At 32.9% G+C, this 27654-nt stretch overlaps 3 protein-coding genes across 4 annotated transcripts; 2 read left to right on the plus strand and 1 right to left on the minus strand.

Moving 5' to 3' along the window:
• Positions 1–521: 521 nt before the first annotated feature.
• LOC130823965 (uncharacterized) lies at positions 522–7414 on the minus strand. 2 transcript variants are annotated; one of them, XM_057688806.1, is made up of 9 exons: positions 7125–7414; positions 6894–7038; positions 5306–5396; positions 4334–4543; positions 4026–4255; positions 2965–3096; positions 2309–2376; positions 1872–1933; positions 522–1710 (listed from the first exon to the last, which is right to left on the minus strand). In XM_057688806.1, the coding sequence occupies exons 1-9, from the start codon at positions 7238–7240 to the stop codon at positions 1577–1579; spliced, it is 1188 nt and encodes a 395-aa protein (XP_057544789.1). In that variant the 5' UTR covers positions 7241–7414; the 3' UTR covers positions 522–1576. The 2 variants fall into 2 exon arrangements, with proteins under 2 accessions (XP_057544789.1, XP_057544790.1); XM_057688807.1 differs by having other exon boundaries at positions 533–1710; positions 4346–4543; positions 7125–7412.
• Positions 7415–9533: 2119 nt separating this feature from the next.
• On the plus strand, positions 9534–12538 carry LOC130823832 (thiosulfate sulfurtransferase 18). Its single transcript, XM_057688627.1, has 5 exons — positions 9534–9734; positions 10632–10711; positions 10799–10869; positions 11035–11088; positions 12325–12538. Exons 1-5 carry the CDS (start codon positions 9580–9582, stop codon positions 12412–12414), a joined length of 450 nt encoding a protein of 149 aa, XP_057544610.1. The 5' UTR covers positions 9534–9579; the 3' UTR covers positions 12415–12538.
• A 1839-nt stretch (positions 12539–14377) lies between these two features.
• On the plus strand, positions 14378–26483 carry LOC130823831 (MLO-like protein 4). Its single transcript, XM_057688626.1, has 15 exons — positions 14378–16677; positions 16780–16837; positions 22570–22784; positions 22881–22997; positions 23092–23152; positions 23536–23621; positions 23778–23852; positions 23939–24024; positions 24403–24452; positions 24554–24594; positions 24688–24864; positions 24960–24995; positions 25075–25142; positions 25630–25690; positions 25785–26483. The coding sequence occupies exons 1-15, from the start codon at positions 16561–16563 to the stop codon at positions 26223–26225; spliced, it is 1689 nt and encodes a 562-aa protein (XP_057544609.1). The 5' UTR covers positions 14378–16560; the 3' UTR covers positions 26226–26483.
• Positions 26484–27654: the final 1171 nt, after the last annotated feature.

Here is a 27654-nt window from a genome sequence, read left to right on the forward strand (position 1 = left end):
ACGTGCTAAACGTACCTAAGAGAAAATGGGAATTTTTTTTAAAAAGTATATACACGGCCTGGGTAGAGTTTAAGAATTGAATTCAAATTTTATACCAATTGATGTAAGAATTAACTTCTAGAGAATAAATGAAAATTAATCTTGAATATATGCGGACTTATATGAGAACCCATGATGGCACATGCTGCTAAACACTTAAAAAGTGAAAACAAAAAAAAAGAAGATAAATCGTGTCTTTTCCTTCCCGTCTCAGAAATACCATTACCCATTGTATACCCTAACCCACCCACAATCAATATCGCCATTACCCACCCTCGATCGGACGACCCACAGCCCCACAAACTCATCGCTAGCATCTGTAGTCGCCTCTCAATCGGACGACCCACAGCCCCACAAACTCATCGCTAGCATCTGTAGTCGCCTCTCACTCGCGTCTCTCGCTCATCGCCTGTCCCTGTCTTACTACTCGTGTCTCACTGTTCAGGTTAATATGGTCAAGTTTATTCATATACGATCAAATTTGTGTACACCTAGTCTGGATATCTTACAAACATTGAATTACATTGAGTCTCGAGTAAACCTTATCAATTTGTTTTTGTTTGGCTTAGATCTCAAGTTAGGTTGACTGGATCGATCATTCAAGTGGATTTGTTTTGCCAAAACTAATTTTCAAATCGACTTTAGGTTGAGTCATGTACAGTAGATTATAAGTTGTGTCAAATTGAATTTTGTGTCACTTTAAATCGCATTTTATTGGATAATCATTAACAAAAAAGTGGAGTAACAAGGAGTTTTGATCAATAATTAATAGTTAACACACCCTAATAGAACTAGGATTGTTTCAACAAATTACATCAGCTACAACGATTTCCTCTTCACGTATTTGTCTATAAATTTTATCAGCAAATCCGAGTACAGAAATGAGTCTTCCAGCATCCATGATAAAGGAAGCATATATATCGTATTGCAACTTACAAGAACCTATACAAAGCATGTCAGAGCGCGCCAAGGAAAATGAATGAAAGACTATCACAGGACTAGCCAACTGTATGATCCAGGACTCCTTGAGCATAGCAGAGTTGAGCGTGCTGCCTCATGGTTTCATCACATTTCGAATCTCCGACATCGTTTCAAATTTTCAATCAAACCCCACTAGCAATATGTACTCTTTTAAGTTGTCAAGGTAGCAAGACACATCCATCACAAAAGAGACTCTTATATTCAGTGCTCTCACGTTGACCCGACAAGTTCATCTCAATAGGGGTTCATTCATATTTCTTACAGTCTGATGAGGCCAAATCTGAGTTCATAGTTCCAAAAAGTGCCAACACTACCCAGAAAGTTTCTGAGTACAAGGACTCAAACCACAAAGAAATTCTCAATTGGCAAGGAATTTTGCTGGTTGATCAATTCTGGAAAAAATGGTTGATTCCGGCTGTGTGGAAGAATTCGAGATCTTTTTGTAGCATATATGGTACTATATCCACAATTGCTCATGAAACGTTCCGTGTTCGTTTGTCAGACAAGTTAATAGCTCTTTTGGTACTTGAATTTCCCCTTCAGGATAAACCTCTAATTAAATGGCCAATTTTGTGAATTTGGCAACGAATAACCCGCTAGTTTGGGATGTTACGGGGTCAAATCTCAAGGTCCTTGGAACCCCACCTTTGTTGCACGGCCATGTGTGGGAACTCTCTATTTCTTGCAGCTCTGCAAGTATAACAAGATTTTGCATATACATCGTTTTTCAAGAGCCGTAATATATTGATATTACACAGATTCAGACTTACATACATGCCAAGCAATTATTTGGTCTCAAAGCATGCTTGTTATAAAAATAAATGCATGAAAGAAAAAGCTACGATACTTACCGGCAGATGAATTCCCCGAAAGGAACCTCTTCACCACATTTTCATTTTGGGCCACAGTCAAGCTACATTACAAAGAAATAATCAAATACAAACGCACAAAAACAACAATGTCAAAAGCTTTATGTCCACATATGAGGTCGAGTACATGAACCAAAACCAATCAACGTGAGAGATCGTTAGTAATAGTAACAAATGCACAAGCATAAAATTTTATCTATCTTCTGTTTATAGTAGACTAGTAAAACGGCTTATTTGCTACCAAGAGTCAATCAGAAACAACTTCTTTTTCATCACTAACAAGGGTTAGGTTAAGTATATCCGACCTCCCTAAACCCCACCATAGGTGACAGCCACTTAACGTCATTTGGATAATGGAGTATTGTTGATTTTGTTATTCTGAGAGATGTCAATTTTAAGCACACTGGACAAGAGAATACCTGCAAGTGCTGTAGACAAGTGAGCCCCCAGCTTTGAGCAATCGAAAACCATTACTCAGAAGTCGAAACTGGAACCAGCAGAAAGGAAGGTGTTAAACAACAGATAGAAACAATATATCTTCACATGATAAAATCCAGGAAACAGATATAAATTAAAGCTAGAACATGATAAGGGAAAATCTTTAGTTCTTTACCACCATCCACCAGTCTCAAGAGCAATAACTGCGGTCAAAAAATTAAAGAGGAGCAGTGAAAGAAATAACAGAAAAATTGTGTGCAACAAAATAATCCAATATGATTAGATGCTAGCATTTGTAATTCATGGCCTGCGGATTCAAACCACTTATACTTACTGTTAAAAAAAATGTTTCTCCCAACTATTGAATTGAATCTTAATATCAAAGGCACCTAAGTAGCATATCTTCAAAAAGCTTAATTTGAATCAATTTTTTTGACAGAATGCGTTTCAAAAGATGTGAGTGTCGTGTGTTAACCGTAATTTAATGTCATGAATGGGACAACTTCTTGACACAAAAGCAACAAGAGAATGGCTAGAATGAGCAAACGATCGTAGTTAAGAATTTTTATTCAAAGCATTCTTAAGCTTAAACATTCAAAAAATACCAAAACTGCAAGCAATTTTTTGAAATAATTACTTGGAGATTTGTCAGGTCATCAGTTCTCTCTGCATCAAGCACACGTCGTTCAAGTGTCTGCCATCCCCAGTTTTCAAATTTCTGAACATGTCTAATTGACCCATCATGCGTACATTCTGCATCCACAAGGACCTGGTAGGATAAAATTAAGAAGCATTTAGCATGACGAAAAAGCACAGAATCAGCAAGATATAAGAAATGGAAAATTTTAGAATAAAAGGAGCTGATTTGGCTTCTCTTACATTTGGAAAAGATGCTTATAAAAGAAAGAAGCAAAGTTCGGAAAACACATGAGAAGATTGATGATAACATGTCAGAAAAACCAAGACATGAACCAACAGAAACAGAACCTTCAAACACAAAACGCACAAACTTGCTACTCATAAACACAAAAACTGCAACATTGGAATTATACTGATAATATCAAACATCCAAGCAAGAAAAGACATCAGGCAAACGGACATTGTATAAAGGATATAAATAGAACTTGTAAAGAACATCATCTCGGACATTGATTACTGTGCCCTAACATAAAAGACTCGTAAGAAAGTCTTGAGGGCTCAAATGGGCATTTTTCCAAACTTTTGGTACGAGTGGAAAAAATGTATCACCAAACTGTTATGAATCGGTAAGCTAGCCAAAGCCCCCTTTTCAATTACGCTTTTACAAAAAAACCTCTTTTCATGATAGGAATATAGCTTTAAAAAGTATCTTCGTGATTGTAAGTTTAAGCTGGTCCGCAGACTAACCTAAGACAGCGTGTTAGTAGAGGTACAGGAAGAGGGACAGCGATATGCATCTTAAAAAGGCTCCAAGAATAAATCCATAATAGGGCTTAAAATAACAAACCCAACAGTAAAAGGCAACACAGAAAAAAACATTCAAAGAACGAGAATATAATAGGGCTTCGAAAAAAGCTCCAAGAATGTATCCATAGTGTAAGCTTTATAGCAAATAATTTTTGTGATTTCGCACAGAACATGTATAAGCAGCTGAAGAAGTCAAATCGATCAGAGACAGGAGTATGTCGAGTATGGGACCAGAACAGGAAGATAAATAACCTTGTCGTAACCAGAAGTAGATAACTCCTCGTCACTAGCAATGTGATATAATTCATCTCTCGTACAGCCAATGACTCCTGAATGCTTCCCATAAAATATCAGTTCTGGTTCTGAGATATGTAATAGGGTAGCTGCCCTCGTTTTTGCTGCACGTTTTCTTTCCTTCCAAGGTCGTCTAGAAGTCCACTCCATGAATGCATCAGTTTTCTTTTCCAAAGTACATTCATTAGCTGAGTACAGAAGAGAACTATTTCAGAAAACATCCCACGAAGAAAGTAACATCAAGAAAACCAAGTAATATGACAGACAAATGAACTTGCATGTTCCAGATCCAGCATAAACTCTGGTGGGTTTCAAAGAGAATGATGTTCCATCAGTAACTAAGAGTCGACAATGATCACCCAATGCATATTTCTGCACCATTGTTCTGCAAGCAGCTAGACGATGTCTGGCCACATCAACACCAGTAACTGAACCAGAACCACCAAGAAGATCCAACATCATACAAAGCTTTGCACCTGCCCACAAAAGACATATTTCAGCATTCCTTCTAACACAATGTAACATAATTCCCGAGCGAATTCGCTTTTTAAATTAGTGAATCGCTCAAAATAACCTACAAATAGCCCAAAATTGGCTATAACTTGCTTTTTCGATTTGCGAGGTGATAAGTGAATCATGTGGCACTCTTCTAACATATGTTTACAGGAACATAAATTTAAAACATCATGACAAACTACTAGAAGTAAATGGGGAAAATTTTTTCTTTTTGGTATCTCAAGACACTAAAAATTTAGGACAGCTATAGTCAGAATAAGGCTAGTTGTTGATCAACTCACTCCCACTGGCATACAAAGAGTTCATATAAAGATCCAATTGTTAGCTACTCCAAATTTGAAACCGAATACTATTAAGCATCTACAACCAAGTTACTCATAAATGAAAAATCTAAAAACCAGAAATATTTTACATAAACAAGGGGTTCTAATTACATGCTAAACCTTGAGTGTAAATTGACCCATAGAAGCAAGATCATATGAACTGAACAATTAGCACCATCCCAAAAGTGTCTCTAGACAGAGAAACCAATAAAGTAATATATGTAACTAGAATCGTCATATAGTACCACATCCAGAAAATTTGACAATAGATGCACAAGTTATATCACTATATGGCTATTATGCTACTCGGTAAAAAGAAAAGCCAATGCCTACTCGTAGCTTTAAACAATACTCAACAAAGCACACTGTAGCAGTTATGCACAAGAAAAGTAAGAGTACCAGGGGCAGCACAAAGATCAAGCACATGGTCTCCTGGTACAACGTTTAGAGCATGTACAGCAGCACCTGACGCAGCATCAATTCCGTAAACCTAAAAACAGAGGGAAAGAAAAAAGAAAAGAGCATGGTTTTGAATGCTTCTACATCACCCAACAATAGATAATAAACAAGCTAGAAATTTGGATACAGAACAAAACAAAGATAGCTAAAAGAGCAAAATCAATAATTGAGAACATTTTAGTGATGCAAAAGGAAAGCAGCATTTAAACTACATATTACTGACAATAGAAGATACTGAAGCATACTTGAAACATGTTAAGAAAGTGTATACTTGTTGAACAATTAAGGAAAAGACATAATAGACTAGAAGAGGGGCAACTGGTGAGAGGCGAGTTCTAGACATTGTGTTTGAGATAGCCTCTTACGATGCTATTACATGCTTTTCAGGCAAGAATTATGCTGTTTTCGCGTTCCTTGAGTTTTAGGCCTCAGAGATGCGCCAATGCAAGAATATATTTCACTATTATTTATAAACACTCAATGTACAAAAGGATCTTGAAGTGTAGAGTGTGTCACAATAAGGCATCTTTGTGGTGCATCGATGATAACCATGTTTTGCTTCGCATTCGACTGTTTATCTAAGATGATCTCATGTCTAAACGGTTCACGACTTGTTGACAAGAGATTCTGTTCGCTACACATACATAACCTAAAATACATGAGGCTTGAGTTCGTCATTTCCTATGGTTAATGGGAAGGCAGCAAGTTTGTATGTCAAAACAATTGGACAGTTGATCTTGACGCAGTCATACGCACTACTGATGGCAAACCATCACAAATTCACATATCATCAAATTGATTACCAGGCGCCAGCTATAACTTTTTCAAGTCCGAAACTTTCAACATTGTCAAAGCAAGGATAAAGGATAGCCCATAGTTTCCAACATCTTGTTGCAGTCAATGTCTCCCCTCCTCTTCCGACCCTATCCCCAAAAGAAAAACATCAATTTACCTTGCAGTTTACAAGCTTTGTGTCTGCTATAATTTTCACTCCCCTCTAACCAGCAAGCATATACTATCCTTTCTACAAGTTATACACTCTTCTTTTCATGGACGAGAAATCACAGCAGAGAACCATTATCAAATGTGTTTATATGAATATAAATCAATAGTCCAAATACATGTCTGGAAGACCCTATACAAACACACATCTAAAGTTAAAACTAAAGCTTTTGACTGACACTATAATCAAAATGTGAGTATCTAGGCCGCTGATATAATACAGCATTGTATGGTATAGAGCAAAAAAAAATGAATTCCTAAATTTAACTTTCAACATACATTCAATAGCAACTCAAGACACTAAGGTCCAAACTCCAAACTCCAAACTACCATCAACACATTGTCCCGAGAAAATTCAAATGTAGCTTCCTAAAATCTTTCTTCTCAGACAACTCATAACAAATTTTTATGATATTATACTTCACAACAAATAAATCTTATTCGAGAATGTATTCAAAATGAGAATAAATAGCTATTGGAAATTAAAAAAAATTGAAGAGCACAAAAGCAATCTTATTCAAATTACCTTGCCATGTTGGTAAGCTTTGGAGCTGGCAATCTGAATTTGAGGTGGGATTGAATAAAAATTTGGCAACCAACTCACTTCATTCAAACTGCACTGAAGTTCTGCTTCAATCTCATCAATTTCCGCCTCGCATCCAGGCTTCAACCTGTTCAAATCAAACATAATTATCTCATGTTATATGCTTTAAAGTTTAAGATGATTGTAAAAGGAGAGATTTGGGTGAAAAAATACCTAATATAACGAGGGAGAGTATCGGTGGAGGTATAAATTGATGGGTCTAATCCATTTTCTTCGAGAAATTTTATGAATGCCTCAGGAAGAGGTAAATTTGAGGTTGTATCCATCATCTAAATAGAAGAATTACAGATGGTGATAATCCTCAATATTTAATTAGGGTTTCGTTGCACTTTCAATGCGAAGTTTGCACCAGTTCAAATACTAGGACTATGTCGGACTCGGTAAAACTGCAACGAGCCATGAACTCGGGATCCACCGAGACCCCTAATTACTGTATCAATTTACTAAGAAGGCGAACATTTTGAAATAAACCGGGTTTATTTATTAAAAGAAGAGCTGGTCTTGGATGAGACGATCTTATAATGAACCCGTCAATTTGGACCGGCTCAATTAGCGTGTGCAACAACTTGGTTATTTTTTTAATTTTCTGGGCATTTTTCAAATTTGATCTTAAAGGTATCAATTTTGACCTTAAAAGGTATCAATTTTGAAAATTGATATCTTTAAGGTCAAAATTGATAAATGCACAAAAAATTAAAATGTTGTTACACGCGCGAATTGGGCCGGTCCAAATTAACGATCTCATGAGACCATCTCGTCCAAATTTTTGTGTTAAAAGAATAAGTTTAGTCTTAAAATAATTTATGTGTGTGAGTCCAATGTTAGGGTTTGTTTGTTATTGGCAACACAAGGAAGAGAGGAACATATTTATAGTAAAAAAAATTACCACGATTTTTTTCGTGGTTACTAATAGACATTAGAAGGAAAAAAAGAAAATAACATAATTTTTTTAAAAAAAATGCCCTATGTAATCTTATTTATTGCTCATTTGTTGTGAATAATCTCTACTATTGATTATTTTAAATAACCCAACATTTGTAGTTTTTTGCTAACGGTACTCCTTGCCACATTTAATATTCCACTTGTTATCTAAAGGATAAAAAAATGATAATATTATATTTTCTTAAAACAATCTAATATCAAAATTAATGCTAAACTGCTAGGTTGTTGGAAAATAGTAGTAATTAGGAGCGAATTCAAGGTCATTCAATAAGATCAACTAACAACATTTTAGATTCTACTTGTATATAAAAAAATATATATCTAGTAGATAAGAAGTCCTAAGCCTTTACTTAATGTATAGGGCCTGCCTGGATTAGAGTTATTAAAGGGTAAAAAAATAACCCAATAAATTATTAGGAATACTTAAATGGGTTGGATTGCAAGTAAATAATTAAGTCTGATAAATTTTACTCCAAATAAAGGGTACTTACCAGCCCACCCCAAAGTAATTATTCCCATGAACTTGTCTCCATCTTCATGTGGCTGTTACACCTTGTTTCATCTTCTTCTGCGTTTATGTCAAATCACATATTTACTACCTTAAAAAATTTTATCCCCCTTATTTTACTGTGGTGTATTATTTGGATTACCATTATTTCAAATGACCCCATAAGAAAACAAGCCTTTTTTTAATAAAAAAAACCCCTCTAGTCTTGTGGTACTTTCTTTTTTTAATTGGTTGAAAAAATGCCAAACTTGCTTGCCTAACGAGTAACGGCGTGAAACAAGGATAAAGAGACAATAGTTTGTGTGGTAATTGGTAAAGTTGGCGTGGCAATCGCCGCATAATTAATATGCATGCACATACTGACATACCCACGAAAACAAACCAAATACACACCCATGGCCATCTTATTAAAGAAAATAAAATACTTCACAAATCTAACTTTTACTCCTCACATAATAAAAATTCATTTGAAATATATATAAAAATCCCACATTTATACATAATTCATTTTAAATAATTTAAATCGATTTTTATTGCATCTTTTAGCTTATGTAGTTGCACTCAGACTCTTTGTTATTGTAATACTTATTTCTTCCGTTTTAATTTATTTGTAACATTTGTTTTTTCACGCAGTTCAATGTACTAATTCAATTCTTAATATTTTTAATTATGTATAATAAAAAATTATAAAAATTTAATATTAATAATCTTTGCAATGAGACAAATCAAAAAAATTCTACTTGACTATATTTTATCTTATAAATTAAAAATTAATCACAAATTAAGAGTGATGAATAAATAGTTAAATTTTTACCAATGTTGCAACTAATATGAAACAGAGAAAGTATAATTTGTATTTTTTTATCCTTCGATTTTTGAGCCGTAGCCCGTATTCATCAAAAGAGACAAAGTAAAAGAAGTACTTCATTTTAAGGCTTTTTCCGCCCACTGACGGGCATGTTCCAACATAGAACAGCCTACATCAATTTATGTGCTGCATATGCCCACCAAATGAGTCGCATGTACATAAATCTGCCCATTGATTTGAGCTGAAAAATAGTACTCCATATTTGACCTCGTTTTGTGCTTTTTATATCATGGGGTTGGCTTCTTCAATTTTATATTTGTATACTTTTTCTTCTAAAAATAGTACTCCAAATGGGAATAACCTCTTTGTATTTCTCAAGTTTCTTTATTTTCTGTCTTCTGTTTCTCCCTTTATTTTGTATATCCGAACTACCTCAAATCGTCACCATTGATGTCCATGCTGCTAGTCATCTTCTCCGCTCCGGCCATAGCTATATCGATGTCAGGTACCTATTAAAAAATGGAAAATTATTAATGGTTTCCTGTGTTTTGTCACTCTATCAATAGTATCCTTAAGTTTTTTTATTATCAATGGTAACTTGGTATTATTTAGCGTCTTTTGATCGTAACTTTTTTTTAACTTTTTTTAGTTCAAAATTGTTACTGTTAACCTTTTCTTTTATTTTTCAGTTTAAAACATAAAAAATGTTGAACAGTTTCGGACGAAAAAAAATTAAATAAGATTACAATTGTAAGACGTTCAATAATACGAAGGTACCATTAATAATAAAAAAAACTTAAGAGTACCATTGATAAAGTGTCAAAACTCAGGGTAACAATGATAATTTACCTTAAAAAATACACCTATTTTTCTTTATTTCTTTAATTTCTTTATCGATATGGACGCATTCCGTATGTCCATTTTTGTAGCCTCAGACCTAGAGCGAAATAACTTAAATAAGGTGTAATAAATAATATAGTATTCTATTTGTGTTTTTATTGTTACTATTTTACATACTTTATAAAAAATAACTAATAACTCATATTAGTCAGAAAATATATAAATATATGAATATAATTTAAGTTGCTTGATAATCGACGGCTACGTATAACTTGACACTAATACGCATAATATGAATATTTTGATAGAAGTTTTTAGACACACGCCAAATTTTATAGTTAAACCCAAATAAATATTATATTAGATTTATTAAATTTAAGTTTGTAATACTATGTAAATAAAATTAATTTAACCCGTATATTATATTCTAGAATTTATATAAGCAAATAAATTATTTTAGCATAAAAACGAACAAAACAATCAACGAATTCTATTGATCAAACTAGTTAACTGAATAAGGGGAATTGAGTATTAATATGTGGGGAATGTGATTGTGCAACAGGACAAAGGAAGAATTTAACAAAGGACATGTTGATGTAGACAATTGTTTCAACATTCCTTATTTCTTCATCACCTCACAAGGCATGGTTAAGACCTCACAACTTTTTTTTTACATTATAATTTTAATCGGTTTTAATATAATTTTCTCGATATTTCTATTTTCTTTAGGGAGGGTGAAAAATCCTGAATTCTTAAAGCAAGTTTCATTAGTTTTCAACAAAGATGATCATATCATAGTGGTAAATATCATCATAGAAATGCCTTCAATTTTATCCCATAAATAAAATATTGATTACAAATTTTTTTTTTTTTATTTAATTTTCTTAATTAAGTATTTACTATAATTAATTTTAGCTAATCATGTTACCTAACACGTTGTCTTCAATAATTTATTTATTCTATAGGGATGTCAAAGTGGGGTTAGATCTATCTACGCAACCACTGATCTTCTTGAATCAGTAAGTTTCTGCCTTTGTTTAAGCAAGTTTTTTATAAGATGATATCAGTACGAGTTCATCTTGCTATGAGACAATACCGTATAATCAGCTAATTTATCTAATTAATCACACTAAAATTCTAAGTGATTACTTTAAGGTTATAAGTAATTACATTTTAATATTATACCGATGATAACTTTAAAACTGTAAGTGATAACTTTAAAACTTTAATTAATCACTTTAAAATTGGTCATGACTAGTGATCGCTTTAAGATTTGGATCGAGTCCAAGTAAACTTGAACACAAATTTTTTTTAATGGAGAACCCAAATCTGTATCCACGAATCGAAGATCAAATTTGGGTCCAAACTGGATCTAAGTTTATTATACCGCATTTAATTGAATTTTGTATTTCGATAACGATAGAGGTATAGACTTTAATTAATATTGATAATATATAATACTATTAATGAAAATTCAAATATTCATCCAATAATATCATACAAACTAAGAATGTGCTTAAAAATATCATCCTATTTGTTAAATTTGATGTTACCTTTACTAGAGTCTTGAGAAGAGCATAACCGTATAAGCTTTGATGAGTATCATCCTAAAATCACTTGATAACAGATCCACTCATAACTCATACCAATTCTAATTCCTCAATGTGATGATATAAGTGGATGGTTCTTCAATATTATTTATTTCAAGAATTGTAGCAAAGATTTTAAAGGCCCTATTTAATTATTTTTCAATGTCTTTTAAATTGAGGTCTTCTATTATATTAAAAAATAAAAAAAAACAACTTCAATAAAAATGATTTAAGACAAAATGTATTGTGACATTATATTACTTTAAATATAAATAGGTTTACAAACAAATCACTTAAAAAGTATTGCTTAAAATCAGATTTAAAAAGCACCATTTAATATCTAAGGCCCTTTATTTCTGTGGGTCCTAGGTGGTCGGCTACCCAAGATAGCCTAAGAACCGCCCCTGATTATTCATTTGACTATATACAAATAGTGTATGTAAGATGAGTTTTTGTAATTATATTTTTTGTAATTATATTTTACGTAGCAAAACTAAGAGCTACTTTTGTAAAATACTGTTTCTAGGTAATACAATCTCAATTAAAAAATTCATATTCTCATAATATTTCTAAAATGAGCTATTTAAATCACATATAAAATGCATTTCTCGATAAACCATTTCATATAAAAATTTATTCAAAACTAAATGAAATGAAATGGTGCAGGGTTTCAAGCATGTAAGCAACATGGGAGGAGGATATGTTTCGTGGGTGGAGAATGAGCTTTCAATCAAGGAATCAAAACAAGAGTTGTAAATTTTCTCATGCTTTTTAAGTAAAAGAAAAAGAAAAGAATTAAGTTGTCACAATTAATTTGTATAGTGGCAGCTGTGCTAGTATTTTTACTCTCTGTTTGAAATAGAGTAAAACAAGTTGTCAAAATAATTTTAAATTTCATTTACAAAAAATTAAATGAAAATTATTTAATTGACTATATTATCACCTTAACAACTAGCTAAGAACTTTCGTATTAAAGTTACATCATTAAAATATTTAAAGAAATTAATTACAAGAGATTGATTTTCTAATTTCACTCCTCAATAGATGATAAAGAACAATTGAGATTAATTGCCTAAACTTTAAAAAGTTTGATTGATGAACTAGAGAGAATAATCAAAGTGAGAATTCACTTTTTTTTATTTTATTTGAGCTATTTTTGTAAGAGATTATTGATAAGACGACCTTAAAAAAAAGTTTATATATTATATATTAAATGGACTATTTAATCCATATGTACGTCTTTTAAGTTATGTTATCTCATAATTTTTTTTGATTTACTTTTGAAAAATAAAGGTGATATGAGAGTCTAATGATCTTGTGTTATGAGGGAAGGGACAAGGATACAAAGTGTCAAGCAAGACACATGAAATGGACACGTAAGGGCTATGTGTCAAAACAAGTGAAAATTTCCATGAGATAGATAAGGACTAATCCAAACGTAATACCATTAGCAACTTTTAATCAAGGATTACCCAAATACAAATCATACTTAGCCTAATTTAATTAATTCAACTTACTTAGTCCCAAATAAATCATATTTAATTAGATAAAATTTCAATTAATTTAAAAATTCGCCTTTTCAATTAAGCTGTTTAAAAATGTAAAGATCGACTGAACTCATATTATAATCACCTCTGTATAGTAGTTTTATTCCGTAACTCTCTATAAACAATTTTGTAATGATTTTAGAGAAAATTATTGGGTTAGAATGAAAAAATTGTTGAAGGTACATATTTGGCTATTTCTACTCTTACTAAGTCTTAGCTTATAAACAAAGTGGTAGAAGTACTTCACAATATTAAAAATACATTTGCACGTCGAGCTAGTGAAGAAATTTTTGATTATTTAGCAATATCAAAGTCGGCAATAAAATCTAAAAAATATTTTCTCGAGTGCCTTCTCAACTTTAGAGGCGGATTTTTATTGAGGTTCAAAGGGACTTCGCCTTTACAATATTTCAAGTTTATACTAAATCGTCTTATTTGAGAAAAACTTATAAAATCAGTGCAACTAAGAAATAATCACTTTAAATTTGTTAATAATTATATTGATGTTATAAGTAATCGCATTAAAAACTTTACTTTAAAAACTAATCACTTAACAACTATAAATTTTTATTTTAAGATTGTACGCAATTAATTTAAATATAAATTGAGTCAGACCAATAAAAATGGTTCCATCGTGAAAATGTTTGATTTGATATTTTGACTCATCATCTAAAAAGTTAATGTATGTAATTAATATTATATAAATTGAGTCAGCTTAGTAAATGTAATTCCATCGTGAAAATGTTTGATTTGATATTCTGACACATCATGGTGAAAATGGTTAGGAGCTTAGCTTTAAAAATTTGGGTTAATATTCAGAACGTTAAGGTATACTAGGTATTTACCCGTGCCAAGTGCCAAGCACGAAATTAAAAGTATTTTTTTGCATAAAAGTATTAGATTACTAAAAAGTACTTCATAAGTATTCTATATTTTCATTTGTTCTTCCCATGCATCCCAATGCAAGCTTAATTAAAAGTTAAATAATTTTAATTGTGAGTTTTTAAAAATTCTAAAAACTTGATATATATTTAGAAAATATATATTGAGACGAATCTATCAAGATCACACATAACTATGTTTTTTATATAAATCAATGAGAAATTATAGTCATAGTTTGACACTAAAATTTGTAAATTATATTTGGAAAGAACAATAAAAACATAGGAAATACTTTTACCTAATAATTAAAAAAGAGCATATATTACTAATATAAACTTAAATTTTCTTAAAAAATTGACAAATAAATATGAGTAACAAAACAATTAAAATAAATGAATTTTATTCATAATTGTTAACTGAAACGATGTTATATTAGAGTTCGAACAATGTGTTTCAAACTCCAATGTTGCCAAGATCGAATGTATGAGTTCTTGTGACAAACAAATTATGCTATCAATGATATCGATGTTTTGAAGGAGAAAATAATGCAATAAAACGACACAAAGATTTAACGAGGTTCACCCAACTTAGGCTACGTCCTCCGGTGTGCGTAGTGTCTCTTATATTATCAAAGGAGTTCAAAGAACTCTCAAATATGGAGAATTACAATAGAGAAGAGATATAGGCTAGTGTTTGGCTTGGGGTGTATTTTTTTTTGCGGATGTCTTGGATGAGCAAATGAGCTCTCTATTTATAGGGGAGATCACATTAAATAACATTGAGTACATTAAAACTATGAATAAATGACAATGAAATAGCTCAAAGCACTTGAAGAGTCAAAAACAGCATCCTAGGAGCATCAGAGACATCGCTCGACCAAAGCAGAGGCTCGCTCGGTCGAGCGGCCTGGTCGAGCGGTCTGCAGGAAATTTCTGGTTACATTCTGTCTGCTCGCTCGACCCATCCTGAAGCTCGCTCGGTCGAGCGAGCTGGTCGAGCGGCACTTCAGAGGGCTTCTGACAGCATTGCTCGATTTGCATTGTAGAGCATCTTGAATTAAACCTTTACACTTCTTCATTAAGTCTCATTACTCCCATGATTAACTCATTAATTCATACTTTAATCATCATCATAAACCTCAAACATTAAGACAAAACTTAATACACTCATTCATGACTTTCCTAAGATTTCATCCCATAAGTCATCACACGAATGCACCCATCAAATGTGCACTCAAGTCATACCATTCATAACATTAACGATATATGATAAATAATAAATAATGAAATTAACAACAATAAAAAGAAAATAATAATAGTTATACTGTATTCATGCTTTACTTGGTTATTTATTATCTTTCACATCCGTTACAATTTGTCTAATTAATTTTCAATGACACCTTGTAATAGAAGGACAATTCATTTTTGTTTGATATCTATTCTGAGGGGAAATTGACTTCTAAATCAAATATATTATCATTCTTGATGAGGAATTAATAATTTATGTGCAATTAGATTGTATGTCCAATTAATTACAACCAAATTCAAATTTATAGTTTGAAAAACTAGAATATCAGTTTGATAAAGAAAAATCACAAGCTTAGAAATAAATGTAAATTTTATTAATGAATACTGATTATAATGATGATATAAAAAGAGAATATTTGAAGGAAAATGCTGTTAACTTTGTATATAATTGACTAAAATTTTGGAAACATTTTTAATAGTTTGAAATCTTTGAAAATTCATTGGTTATATTAGTTTTACCAAAACTGAGTATAGGAATTTAATAAAATTTACTCATTCATTAGTTATGATAGATTGAGAAGAAATTAATTGATTTTGTTCCCATAAGTATCTTATGTAGCTTTAGGCGAAAAAAAACTCTTGTAATAGTAACATATGTCTAGTATTTTATTAATTTAGTAGAGAGTATGATATGATGATATGATAGTTATGATAGATTGAGAAGAAATTGATTAATTTTGTTCCCATAAGTATCTTATGTAGCTCTAGGCGGGAAAAAAACTCTTGTAGTAGTGACACATATCTACTATTTTATTATTTTAGTAGAGAATATGATTTTTAATAGTTTGAAATCTTTGATAATTTATTGCTTACATTACTTTTACCAAAACTGACTATAGGAATTTACTCATTTATTAGTTATGATAGATGATGATTGAGAAGAAATTAATTAATTTTTTCTCATAAATATCTTATGTAGCTTTAGGCAGAAAAAAACTCTTATAGTAGTGACACATGTCTAGTATTTTATTGTTTTAGTGGGGAGTATGATATGAGGATGGAAAATTTCCCTTCTTTGCAATGAACAGTGAAAATTTCCAAAAATATAGTATGATTTTTTTTGCCTGCAAAGAATTAGCAAATTTTAGGCGTTTATATTTTACTTTTAAACCATAAATAAAATTATAAGTAAAATTTAGATCATAAAAATTTAGAGAATCGCAACAATGGAGGTGGAAGAACGTTCATTAACAGAAACACCAACATGGGCACTCGCCACAGTTCTGTCTCTCATGGTAGCCTCTGTCTTCCTCTTCACCAAATCTGTTGAAGTCTTCGGCGAGGTATTTTTCTTTATTCATCAATATTGATGAATTATATTCATAATATTTCAAACAAATTATATTTTCTGACAATAATGTTTGTTCTTGATTAATGTTTGTCAGTGGTTAGATAAGAGAAAAAGGAAACCTTTACTACCTGCTTTTAACAAAATTAAAGAAGGTAATCCATGCATTTATTGGTGTAACATGATTTATATATTTATGTGAAGTTGTTTCTACAAAAGGTGATTTAATATAATCTTTTTATTACTAAAGTGAAAATTTTTGATCATATGGGAATTTTAGGCTCAGGCCTGTTTAGGTCATAACTCATGTTATTTGATTAAAAGTATAACATAATTTAATTATGTTTCTTGATAGGTGTAAATATAATTTATTAGCTAATTTAATTTTTGAATTTGCTATTCACTTAAAATGGCCAAAAAAATAGTCCAAAATCGAATGTAATTTCTTATTTGATTCAGGATTTACGAGGAAATTAGCAAATTATGTGACACAGTGACAATGTTCTTGATTAACGTTTGTCGATGGTTAGTATTAAATGTGTGATGAGGTATATAGCTGTTGGAGAAATGAACCTTTAAAGACTACATACATAGACCTTTAGATGTCATTCATGGAGTGATTTAATCTTATTAAAACACATTTATAAATGTCATTCATGGAGTGATTTAATCTTATTAAATCACATTTATACTAGTTGAATAACCTTAATGAAGTTGAAATAGAGCTGTCAGAAGCTGTCTACATATTGTGTTTGTTTCATTCTTCTAGGGACACACAATCTCTAATCTCTTATCTTTTCTTCTTCTATTCACTTGTGCAAAAGTGGTGTTTCCTCCGCACCTAAAGTAGTGAGTGTATATCATTTTTGGTAGGTGTGTTGACTTTGGGAAAGTTCCGTTTATTTACAGTTAGGATATTTCCTTCTAAATACACTACTAAACACATCTCTAATATTCTGAATTTTGTTACTTATAGTCTTGGAAGAGTCTTTCATATTTCCAGCAATTTAAGAAAGTTATTATTTTGTCTTCTTTGGGTTCTGGTGTACTTGCTAAGATTCTTTTCGATGTTTCCAAGCTTAAACCTCTATATGGTTCTGATTATAAGAGGTGGTCTCAATAGTTATCTTCTTTGAACAACTTGAAGTTGATTGGGGTGGATCCAAAATAAGATCAAATGATGTCAATGTATTAAGTATTATTTTTAAAATTGTTGATAATAAGGCTTGAACCTAGGACAATGTTGTCGCACACCAATATATTGACCAACTTAACCAGTACATTGTTAGCATATTTAGAGATATAACTTGTAAAATGATTAAGACCACATTTGCCCCTGAGTTCACTATGTGCTTTACGATAAAAGAACCAAAGGAGATTCAAGCTCTTCTTCCACTACTCTCACCGATGCTCAAAAGAAGACGGGGGAAGATGCTCTAGCAAAACATGAGAAAGATAGCAAGTTGGTAAGGGGACATCTCTTAAATCACATTAACAACATACTTTTTGACTTGTTTTTTTAATAATGAATATAGTAAAGAAATTTGGAAAACTTTGCTAAAGAATTATGATTTGGATGATGTAGTAAGGAAAATGGATTACTATTAAAATGGTTGATGAAAAACCTATAATGGATCAAGTTCATGAATATGAATATATAAAATTATTGGTGAGGGATGAAACTATGTGAAACTTTACTAGTAAATATTATATAGAAAAATTTCCATCCACTTGGAATAATTATTGTAAATATTCTACAAAGGAAGAAGCCATAAGCAAATCTCATCGAGGAAATTTTGAGGCAATTGTCGTAGTTTTTGAAGCAAATTTGGTGGAGAACAAACATGAATGGGTCTTAGACACTAGGGCTCCAAGGCATTTTTTTTTCAATAAGGCACTCATGGAAGACTTTGAAGAAGTCAAAAATGGTGAGCATGTCTACATGGAAAATGTTAGAGCAAGTGCTAAATTACCATTGCTTGGAGGTGATGTTGATCACCAAATGGCTCAAGCCAATGCACACCATGTTGTGAGAAATGATAGTGGTGCAAGGGGGTTGAGTGCATTGAAGTTTGGGCTTCAAGGAAGCAATGAAGGAGGATCTTTGATGTGCCATGGTGATAGAGCAACAAAGAACAAGAAGATGTGAGTGCATGAAGGGTGCCTTGGAAAAAGGCAAGAGGTGCCTTGAACAAGGTAAGAAGGTGCATATTGGGTATGCCTCAAACAAGGCATAAAAAACTTGGAAGCTGCCTTGAACGAAGGGAATAGTGCTCATTCGAGCACATATAATGCTCGTCCAAGCACCCTGGTGCAGGGCCAAAAACGATTTTTCTGTTTTGGTCGATACTTGGGGGGCAAGTAGTCTACTTTATCCTTGGGATATTCTTTATTTGGGGGGTATGCGAAGGCTCTTAATCAGATTGGAATGTAGAGTGTGCTGGCTAATACAAGAGAAAAATGTTAGGATACCTCTAGTGTTTTCTTGTATTTGATGAGTGAGTACCATTAAAGGTTTAAACTTTGGCTTGATTGTGTGTGATCAAGGATTGTGAGAGGTGTTTCATTAATGTAATGTTGATTACTTAGTGAAATATAATCCCATTTAAGGGGGAGGTGTCTAAGACGCCATTTATGTAATGTGTGTGAGCTTTGTTCATCAAAGCTTTAAGCTTTTGATTAATCTTGTGCATACCCTATTTTTTCTACTATCTTCTACACTTCCTATTGCCATTGTTGGGTCCAACAACCTTCCCTTTCAAAAAACAATTGCACCGCGTGAGTTCTTGGTGTTATGAATGGTATCATGAATGGTGTGACTTGAGTGCACAATTGATGTGTGCATTCATGTGTGACTCTTCGGATGGAATCCCATGAGTGTGTTAATGTGGGTGTATTAAGTTGAGTCTTGATGGTTGTGATTTATGATGGTGATTAAAAGTATGGATTAATGAGGTAATGAAGTGTGAGTTATTCGTGGGAGTTATGGGACTTGATAAAGAAGTGCAAATGTTTAATTCAAGATGCTCTACTATGCAAGTCGAGCAATACTGTCAGAAGCCCTCTGAAGTGCCGCTCGACCAGCTTGCTCGACAGAGCGAGCTCCGGGATGGGTCAAGCGAGCAAACAGAATGCAACCAGAAACTTTCTGTAGCCCGCTCGACCGAGCGAGCCCCTATTTTGATCGAGCGAAGTCTCTGATACTCCTAGGATGCTGTTTTTGACTCTTCAAGTACTTGGGGCTGTTTCATTATCATTTATTCATAGCTTTAATGTACTTAATGTTACTTAGTGTGATTTCTCCTATAAATAGAGAGCTCTCATTCACATATCAGATACATCAAACACAACCCCTAAGCCAAACACATAGCCTTGTGTTTTATCTCTTACACAATTGTAATACTTCATTTGTAAGAGTATCTTATACTCCATTGATATAATATAAACAGAAACTACACACGACGGAGGACGTAGCCATCTTTGTGTCTCTTTGTAAGGTTACATTATCAAACATTATTTTATTCTTTGTTGTTTGCATCGTTCATCTAAGTTCTTAGCATCGTATCAATCTTGGCAAATTATTTCACTTGGCAAAGGAAAGGTTCTTCTTAAACTTTCTTTGGGGAAATCTCTTAGTTTGAGTAATGTTTTATATGTATCTTCTTATTGGAGAAACTTAGTTTCAAGATATTGTAATCTCTAATGAAGGAGAAGTTGTTGGGAAAGGGTATCAATGCAGAGGTTTGTTTGTACTAATGAAAGTTCTTCTATTGCTTACTTGATAAGTCTTTGGACATTTGGCATTCTAGGTTAGGACATTTGAACTTAAAATTCATGTATAGATTGAAAGATTTAAATATAATCACCTTTCAAAGAAATGATGAAAAAAGAAAATGTCTAATTTGTGTGGAAACCAAATATTCAAAGAGATCATTTAAGCAAGTGGCACATAGAAGTACTTGTTCATTCAAATTGGTACGCTCGAATTTAGCGGACTTTAAAAATTGCACTTGTATTGGAGAAAATATTATATATTTTGTGGATGATTTCTCGAGGTACACTAAAATCTATGTACATAAAACTTTTGGTGTAAAAATGCAGTCGCAATCGCGGGTATAGGTAGTGAAATGACCGTATTTTTACTCCATGCTTTGAAGTAAAGATGAGATCGAAATTGCATTTTTGCAATATAAAATCGAAGCGGAAAACCAACTTGATTTTAAGATTAAAAGGTTAAGATCAGATCTTGGAGGAGAATATAGCACTAAAACTTTGTCTAAATTTTGTGATAAGTATGAAATTATTCTTGAACTAAGTGCACCTAACAAAATAGCATAGCAGAAAGGAAAAATAGGACTTTAGAAGAAATGATGAATGCTATGTTAATTTGTTTTGGTTTGTCAAATTTTCTTTTTTGGATGAAACTATTCTTTCTGTTTGTTATTTGCTTAATAGAGTACCACATAAGAAACTTGAAAAGAAACCTTTTGATCTATGGATTATGTGAAATCTCCAAAAATCTAGCAGATTCTTTTACAAAAGGGATTATCAAGGAAAATGATTCTTGATGCATTGAGGGCGGTAGGGCTAAAGACCAACAGTGGATAAGCATGCATCTTTCCTATCCCAATGGCACTTGTAGCTCTTCATATGAGGGATGAGTTTTTTGGCTCTTAGGATCATGCAATACTTTGTGGTGTACTACTTTTTGAGACAATCACCTATGTGAGTGTGGAGGTTGACCATCTTCTATGTGAAATTTTAGGCTTATATTCAATTAAAGCACTCGTAAAAATCAAGGTAGGTGCATAGGCCATAAAAAAATACACCATATAATTGAAGCAAAGTCTCTCTAGGTAAGACATATGATTTGAGAGTCTCAATTCAAATCTTACATGTTCAAGACTTGTTTCAATTGTTTGATCAAAGGTCCTTGGAGTTCAGGATACAGTTCACTCTCAAGGACTTATGTGTTGTTGCCTCATCTCACTAAACATCAAGTTCAAGGCTTAGTCCACTTAATTGTTATGTTGGAGAAATGGACCTTTAAAGACTATGGACCTTAAAATTCATTCATGCTTTTTGACTAAGCTTAATGATGTTGAATTAGAGTTGCTGGGAGGTACCTATATATTGTGTTTGTTTCATTCTCTTGGAGACACACAATCTATGATCCTTTTATCTCTTCTGCTATTCACTTGTGCAAGAGCGGTATTTGCTCCACACCTAAAGTAGTGAGTGTACATCATTTTTGGTGGGTGTGTTAACCTTGGGAAAGTCTTGTTTATAAGCACTTAGGATATTCGAGAAATAACTTTCTTAATGCAACAAGTTCGTGTCACTTCATACATTTCATTCTAGACACATCTCTAACGTTATGAAATCTGAATTTTGTTGCTTTGAAAGGCTTGGAAGAATCCTTCACATTTCCAACAAGCATATAATAAGGATTCAACCAATCAAAATTTTTGGTTAAATTGGTATTTTGAAATGACATCAGAAAACAATGTGACATAAGATTTATCATCATCATCATATCTAATATATTCCGCTGACGTGACATAAGATTATGATTTTGAATTCATCTACCCCTCATATGTGAAGGATCTGTGTAGTTGTGTTGCATCCATGCTTTTAGCCTAAAAGGTTCTCATATAAGAGGTTGTGTTAGAGTAAATAACATAGTATAGGACTTCAACCACCGATTTAAGCTTTTCGTTGAATTGGTTCATTCCTTCCTTGGTTTCTCATATTTGTGGTTCTTGGTTTATGAGCATCCAGCAATACATGAAAAGAAAATGATGTGCATACATTTTATACTTATTATTTTGTGATTTAGTTTATACTTACTGAAGTACATAATTTTACACATAGCTAATTTTTGTAGAGCTTATAGTATTTGGAGTACTGTCACTTCTGTTGGGTCATTGGAGTATTTTTGTGGCGAGGATTTGTGTAAAATCATCGGTATTTGGCACTAAATTCTACCCATGTATACCCGAGACAACATTAACTGAAACAGTAAGAATCGCTGAAGAACTCATTGTTGTTAATAACTCCAAGGATGCAAATCATCGTTACTTGCACAGATATTGTTCTAAGGTAATTGATTCACTTAACTAAAGAAAGGTGTCATATATCTTATAATGATCATGATGTTATTGTAAGGAATAAACTGTGTGTAACTTTAATGTAAAGGGATATGAGTCATTTGCTTCATACGAAAGCCTCGAGCAGCTTCATCGTCTGCTGTTTGTTCTTGGTATAACTCATGCCACTTACAGTGCTGTGACCATTGCATTAGCTGTTTTTAAGGTTCGTTTGGATCGACAATCCCTATTGATTTCTTCATTTAATGATAAACTATGTTTTGGAATGGTTCTGACTTTCTTATCCCCTTTTTTTGAAGATTTATAGCTGGAGGACATGGGAAAATGAAGCAAAATCCATGGCTTTAGAAAATGCAGAAGGTCTAATATTACGAATCTGTATTTTCTTTTCCATTAGTTTCATAGATTAGTTGTATACGTTCTTTATTTTGATGGGGCCACAGAATTATAATTCTTTAGTTTCGGATCATAATGTGCAATATTAAAATGACTCATTATCCATGTGGAACTCTTATTAATGTGAAGTTTCCAATGATATTTGCTACCAAGGGTCAATCAAAGCAACATCTTTGTTATCACTAACAAGTAACAAGGGTGAGGTGTTATACATTTGACCCCCAAATCCCAGCCTAGATGCGAGCCAGATAATGCCATTGGGGTATTAGAATATGAGTCTAATTGTATCTTAATGGGTTATGATTTGTTATCGAACATGATTTTTTTTCCTTGATTTTTTGAACTAGACCACACGAAACTGAAACGATTGTGTACATTCGTTGTCCACCATGCATCGCACCCTTGGAGCCAACACAAAGTACTTATTTGGCTGGTATGATCACTTGCACTTTACTCGTATAAGAATCATCCTTGGGATGTTAGATTGCAAGACGATTAATAAGAAATAACCATTTGTGTGATTTTCTTCTAAATTTTACCAGTTGCATAGTGAGTTTGTTTTTCTATCTGAAACTATCTCAGTATATAGCTTTGTTTCAGCCGACAATTTTGGAATTCGATCAACAAGTTTGATTACAATGCTCTCCGCTTTGGATTTATTGTTGTAAGCACGTAGAATTTTCCCTGGATAACATCATCCCGTTTGTATGGTCAAAGGAGTAATTTTTTGATAAAACTATAAAACAACAGACTCATCAACTCCCAATGTCCTATGATTTTCTCAATTACATGGTCAGAAGTATGGATGAAGAATTTCGTGATATCGTTGGCATCAGGTACTATATCTTTTCATCACATGTTCGAAATCGAAATTTCATGTCATCCTTTCTTTCGAGCTGCAGTTCATTGAATAACTCTACGAGATCACCAACTAACGTGACTATATGGCTTTGAATTAGTAGTTTACTATGTGTGGTATGTGTGAGTGATCAACAATAGTTATTAAACTAGACATTACACTTTTTCAATCTGTGTGCAACATAATTCGCCAGCTAATTCGCTTTTTTAATTCGCAATTCGCTCAAAAGGACCCAAAAGTAGGTTAATACATACCACTATTCGCTTTTTTCAATTCATGATTCGCTAAGAGATTAGTAAATCATGCAACACTGCTCCATAACATTTCTATCCGTAATTTGTTTCTTTATCTACAGCTTGCCTCTTTGGATCTATGCCATATTTTGCATTTTCCTCGACTTTCATGGTACTTTATCCAACAAAAATTCTCGTATTTTTTTGATATATAAGCTATTCTAACTCGCTATCTCCAAAACATCACTAACTTATACTACCCCATCTGATCAGGATCTAACATCTACTTCTGGCTTTCATTTCTTCCTGCCATTGTAAGTTCATTTCTTTGGCATATCTAGTGTATATGTCTAAACCTTTGAATTATCAAGCTAACTTATTTGTTTTCCGTTTGTGTAATATGGAAGATAATAATGATAATCGGCACAAAGCTGCACCACATAGTGGTAAAACTCGCGGTAGAGATCATGGATACACAATCATATGTGAAAACGCAAGAGTTTAAAGTCGAGTTGAGTGATGAGTTCTTCTGGTTTAAGAAGCCTAGGCTACTACTTAGGTTCATACAATTCATATCTTTCCAAGTGAGCAAGAATCAGTACCATTATCAATTTTAAGCATTTTACCAAATATAACTTTTTAATACTGATGTTTATTGTGTAATTGTTGAAAGCAACAGAATGCATTTGAGATGGCAATGTTCTTATGGTCTGTGGTAAGCAGTTAATACTTCAGAAATTCATTTCTATGTTTTCTAACATCATTATATAAACACCCCCTTCACTTTTTCGCAGTGGGAAATCGATGGAACGTCTTGCTTTATGAGCAACCCGACCTTCATTGTGATTCGATTAGCATTTGGGTAACTAATCACCTGAATTTCTTGCTATGATGGACTATATTAGAAAGACTCGATATGTGAAGCTGGTGATGATATTTGTTTACAAGTTTCTATCAGAAACAATCTCTTTGTTATCACCAGCAGGCACCTAGGGTAAGGTTGCGTATATCTAGCCCCTCCAAACCCCGCCAAGTGGGAGTCATTTACTCAATATGTGGAGCTGGTGATGATGTTTGGGGTTCTATTAGAAACAATGTCTTTGTTATCACCAGTAAGGGTAAGGTTGCGTACATCTAGTCCCTGCAAACCCCGCTTAGGTGGGAGCCATTTACTCAATATATGAAGCTGGTGATGATATTTGTTACCAAGGGTCTATTAGAAACAATCTCTTTGTTATCACCAACAAGGGTAAAGTTGCATGCATTTAGTCCCTCCAAACCCCGCCGAGGTGGGGCCATATACTGGCATTGAGGTGATGGAATATATGACTTCACTAATATTAATGCAGGACAATCACTCAAGTTTGGTGTAGCTTCATTACATTCCCACTCTATGTCATAATCACACAGGTAAATACATATTCTTAGCTAATGTGTAGATAGTGTAAACAAGTTTTTCGTAGTATTGTGAACTCTTTATAAAAGAAATTTAATGGCACTGCAGATGGGATCAAGGTATAAGAGAACAGTAATCACTGAACGCGTGAGAAAATCGCTAAATGGGTGGAAGAAACGAGTGATGAAAAGGCAAAATAGCAACTTAAATGTTGCACAACTTAGTAATGCAACATCAATGCCTTTGTTTCACAATTCGGACATATATGGTTTCGACAGCAACAGATACACCAACCCCGGAATTATTAGGACGAGTAGTGGAATAAGCAATGAAGGGTCTAGAAACCAAAACAGGAGGTGGTCAGAGATAGATTATGAAGTTAATGTAGGAGTGTTATTTACCCCTCAACGATCAAGCCTTTCTGAAGGAGAAGGGGTTAGAGGAAGGTATTATAGTAGTGATGATTACTCTGAGGAGGAGGTGGAGATGGAGGACGAGGAGGAGGATGGTTCAGAGACAGGCGAAGGTCGGTGTTTTCACCTTCATTGATGCAAGGAACATTAGTGTTCTAGCTTGACAAATTTGTGTGGTGGTTGTGTGCTTGAAAACTTGAAATATTAGAGCCTACTATAGGATGGAGCTATGGAGAATGCAATCACTTATTGATTCTCTTGATACGTTATGAAAGCAAAGATTTATAATTCTTTGTTTTCGATTATAGTAGAGTATAATAAAACACTGCATGAAATCATTCTCACTTGAGAATAATAAAAAGTTGATATAATGAAAATGTGTGTTTGAGATGACTAATATAAATTTAAGTATTGATTTTATGAAAATATGTGGAGTATCATGAAAATATGCACTTAAATACTTGCAACTTACTATTTAGGCGTGCATTTCTAAAAATATATTTCGTACATAACAAATGAATTTATTAAATATATAAAATAAAATCACAATAACCTAACCTTTATTCTCACTAAAAAATAGGAAAACTCGTTATATAAAAGCGTGAAAGTTTGATTATGGATTTGATTTTCATATTAATTCTAGTCAATTTTTGTTTTAAAATATGAATCTAAATTAAAGCTGTTCATGGGTGGATAATGGATCGGATAATGCCTTAAAAAGGGCTCAAATATTCAAAATTCCGCCCGCATTTGCGGGTATATTTTTTTGTTGCTACCAGCCCATTTTCTTAACGGGCGGGACCCGCAGGTAAGCGAATATTTCTTATATAAAAATTAAAATACAATACAAATTATAATGTTAATTCTTAATAACAAATATAATAACACAATACATTGTCTAAAATACTCTGAATATATAAAAAATCTCAAAATACTCAAATTACATAAATATAAAAGTAGGGGATTGGAAAATGAGAATTAGGTGGCGGAAATCGAGAGTTATAGAGAATATATGAGAACTGAAAGATAGAAATTATTGGAAAATTGGAATTGGATAATGTAGAGCTAACATGAAAAATAATATAATTATTATTAATTATTAATATATTAAACTAAGCGGGTGGACGGGTATACCAGTGGGTATTTTTTTTGCGTCGCTACCTGCCCATTTATCTTGGCGGGCGGGTATTACCCGTCCAAAGTTTAATTTTTTTTTTCAAATACGTGGTCCGTACTAGCCCGTTTTTCGAGCCGAGTGGGTCGAGCCTGACGGGTAGCCTGCCCATGAACAGCTCTAATCCAAACCATATTTATCTGAATCAACAACCTAATTTTTTTTAATTTTTATGTTTCTAGTCCAATTCAAAACAAATTTCTAACTAAAACATAGATTTTGGATATCAAAATAGTAAATTGAAAATGGCAATTGCAAAGTGAGGTTGATAAAATAAAACTCGAATTCCTAGATAAATTGCCCTAAGTTTTTTGTTGGCACACTTACTAAACTTTGTCTACACATTTGCATATTGGGTTTACTCCGGTAGTAGTTGGTGATCTTATATTTT

Source organism: Amaranthus tricolor, chromosome 9, assembly GCF_026212465.1.
Source record: "Amaranthus tricolor cultivar Red isolate AtriRed21 chromosome 9, ASM2621246v1, whole genome shotgun sequence".
In the NCBI taxonomy this organism is placed as follows: domain Eukaryota; kingdom Viridiplantae; phylum Streptophyta; class Magnoliopsida; order Caryophyllales; family Amaranthaceae; genus Amaranthus; species Amaranthus tricolor.

Coding starts and splice junctions, on each gene's coding strand:
- LOC130823965 (XM_057688806.1), bottom strand. CDS start 7,240: ATGATGGATACAACCTCAAATTTACCTCTTCCTGAGGCATTCATAAAA. Junction 4,256..4,333: donor TGGAACATGCAAGTTCATTT/GTCTGTCATATT, acceptor TTCTGTACTCAG/CTAATGAATGTACTTTGGAA. Junction 1,934..2,308: donor CTTGTCTACAGCACTTGCAG/GTATTCTCTTGT, acceptor TTTGTAATGTAG/CTTGACTGTGGCCCAAAATG.
- LOC130823832 (XM_057688627.1), top strand. CDS start 9,580: ATGGGAATAACCTCTTTGTATTTCTCAAGTTTCTTTATTTTCTGTCTT. Junction 9,735..10,631: donor CATAGCTATATCGATGTCAG/GTACCTATTAAA, acceptor ATTGTGCAACAG/GACAAAGGAAGAATTTAACA. Junction 10,870..11,034: donor AAGATGATCATATCATAGTG/GTAAATATCATC, acceptor TTTATTCTATAG/GGATGTCAAAGTGGGGTTAG.
- LOC130823831 (XM_057688626.1), top strand. CDS start 16,561: ATGGAGGTGGAAGAACGTTCATTAACAGAAACACCAACATGGGCACTC. Junction 23,853..23,938: donor TCCGCTTTGGATTTATTGTT/GTAAGCACGTAG, acceptor ATAAAACAACAG/ACTCATCAACTCCCAATGTC. Junction 24,865..24,959: donor TACAATTCATATCTTTCCAA/GTGAGCAAGAAT, acceptor TGAAAGCAACAG/AATGCATTTGAGATGGCAAT.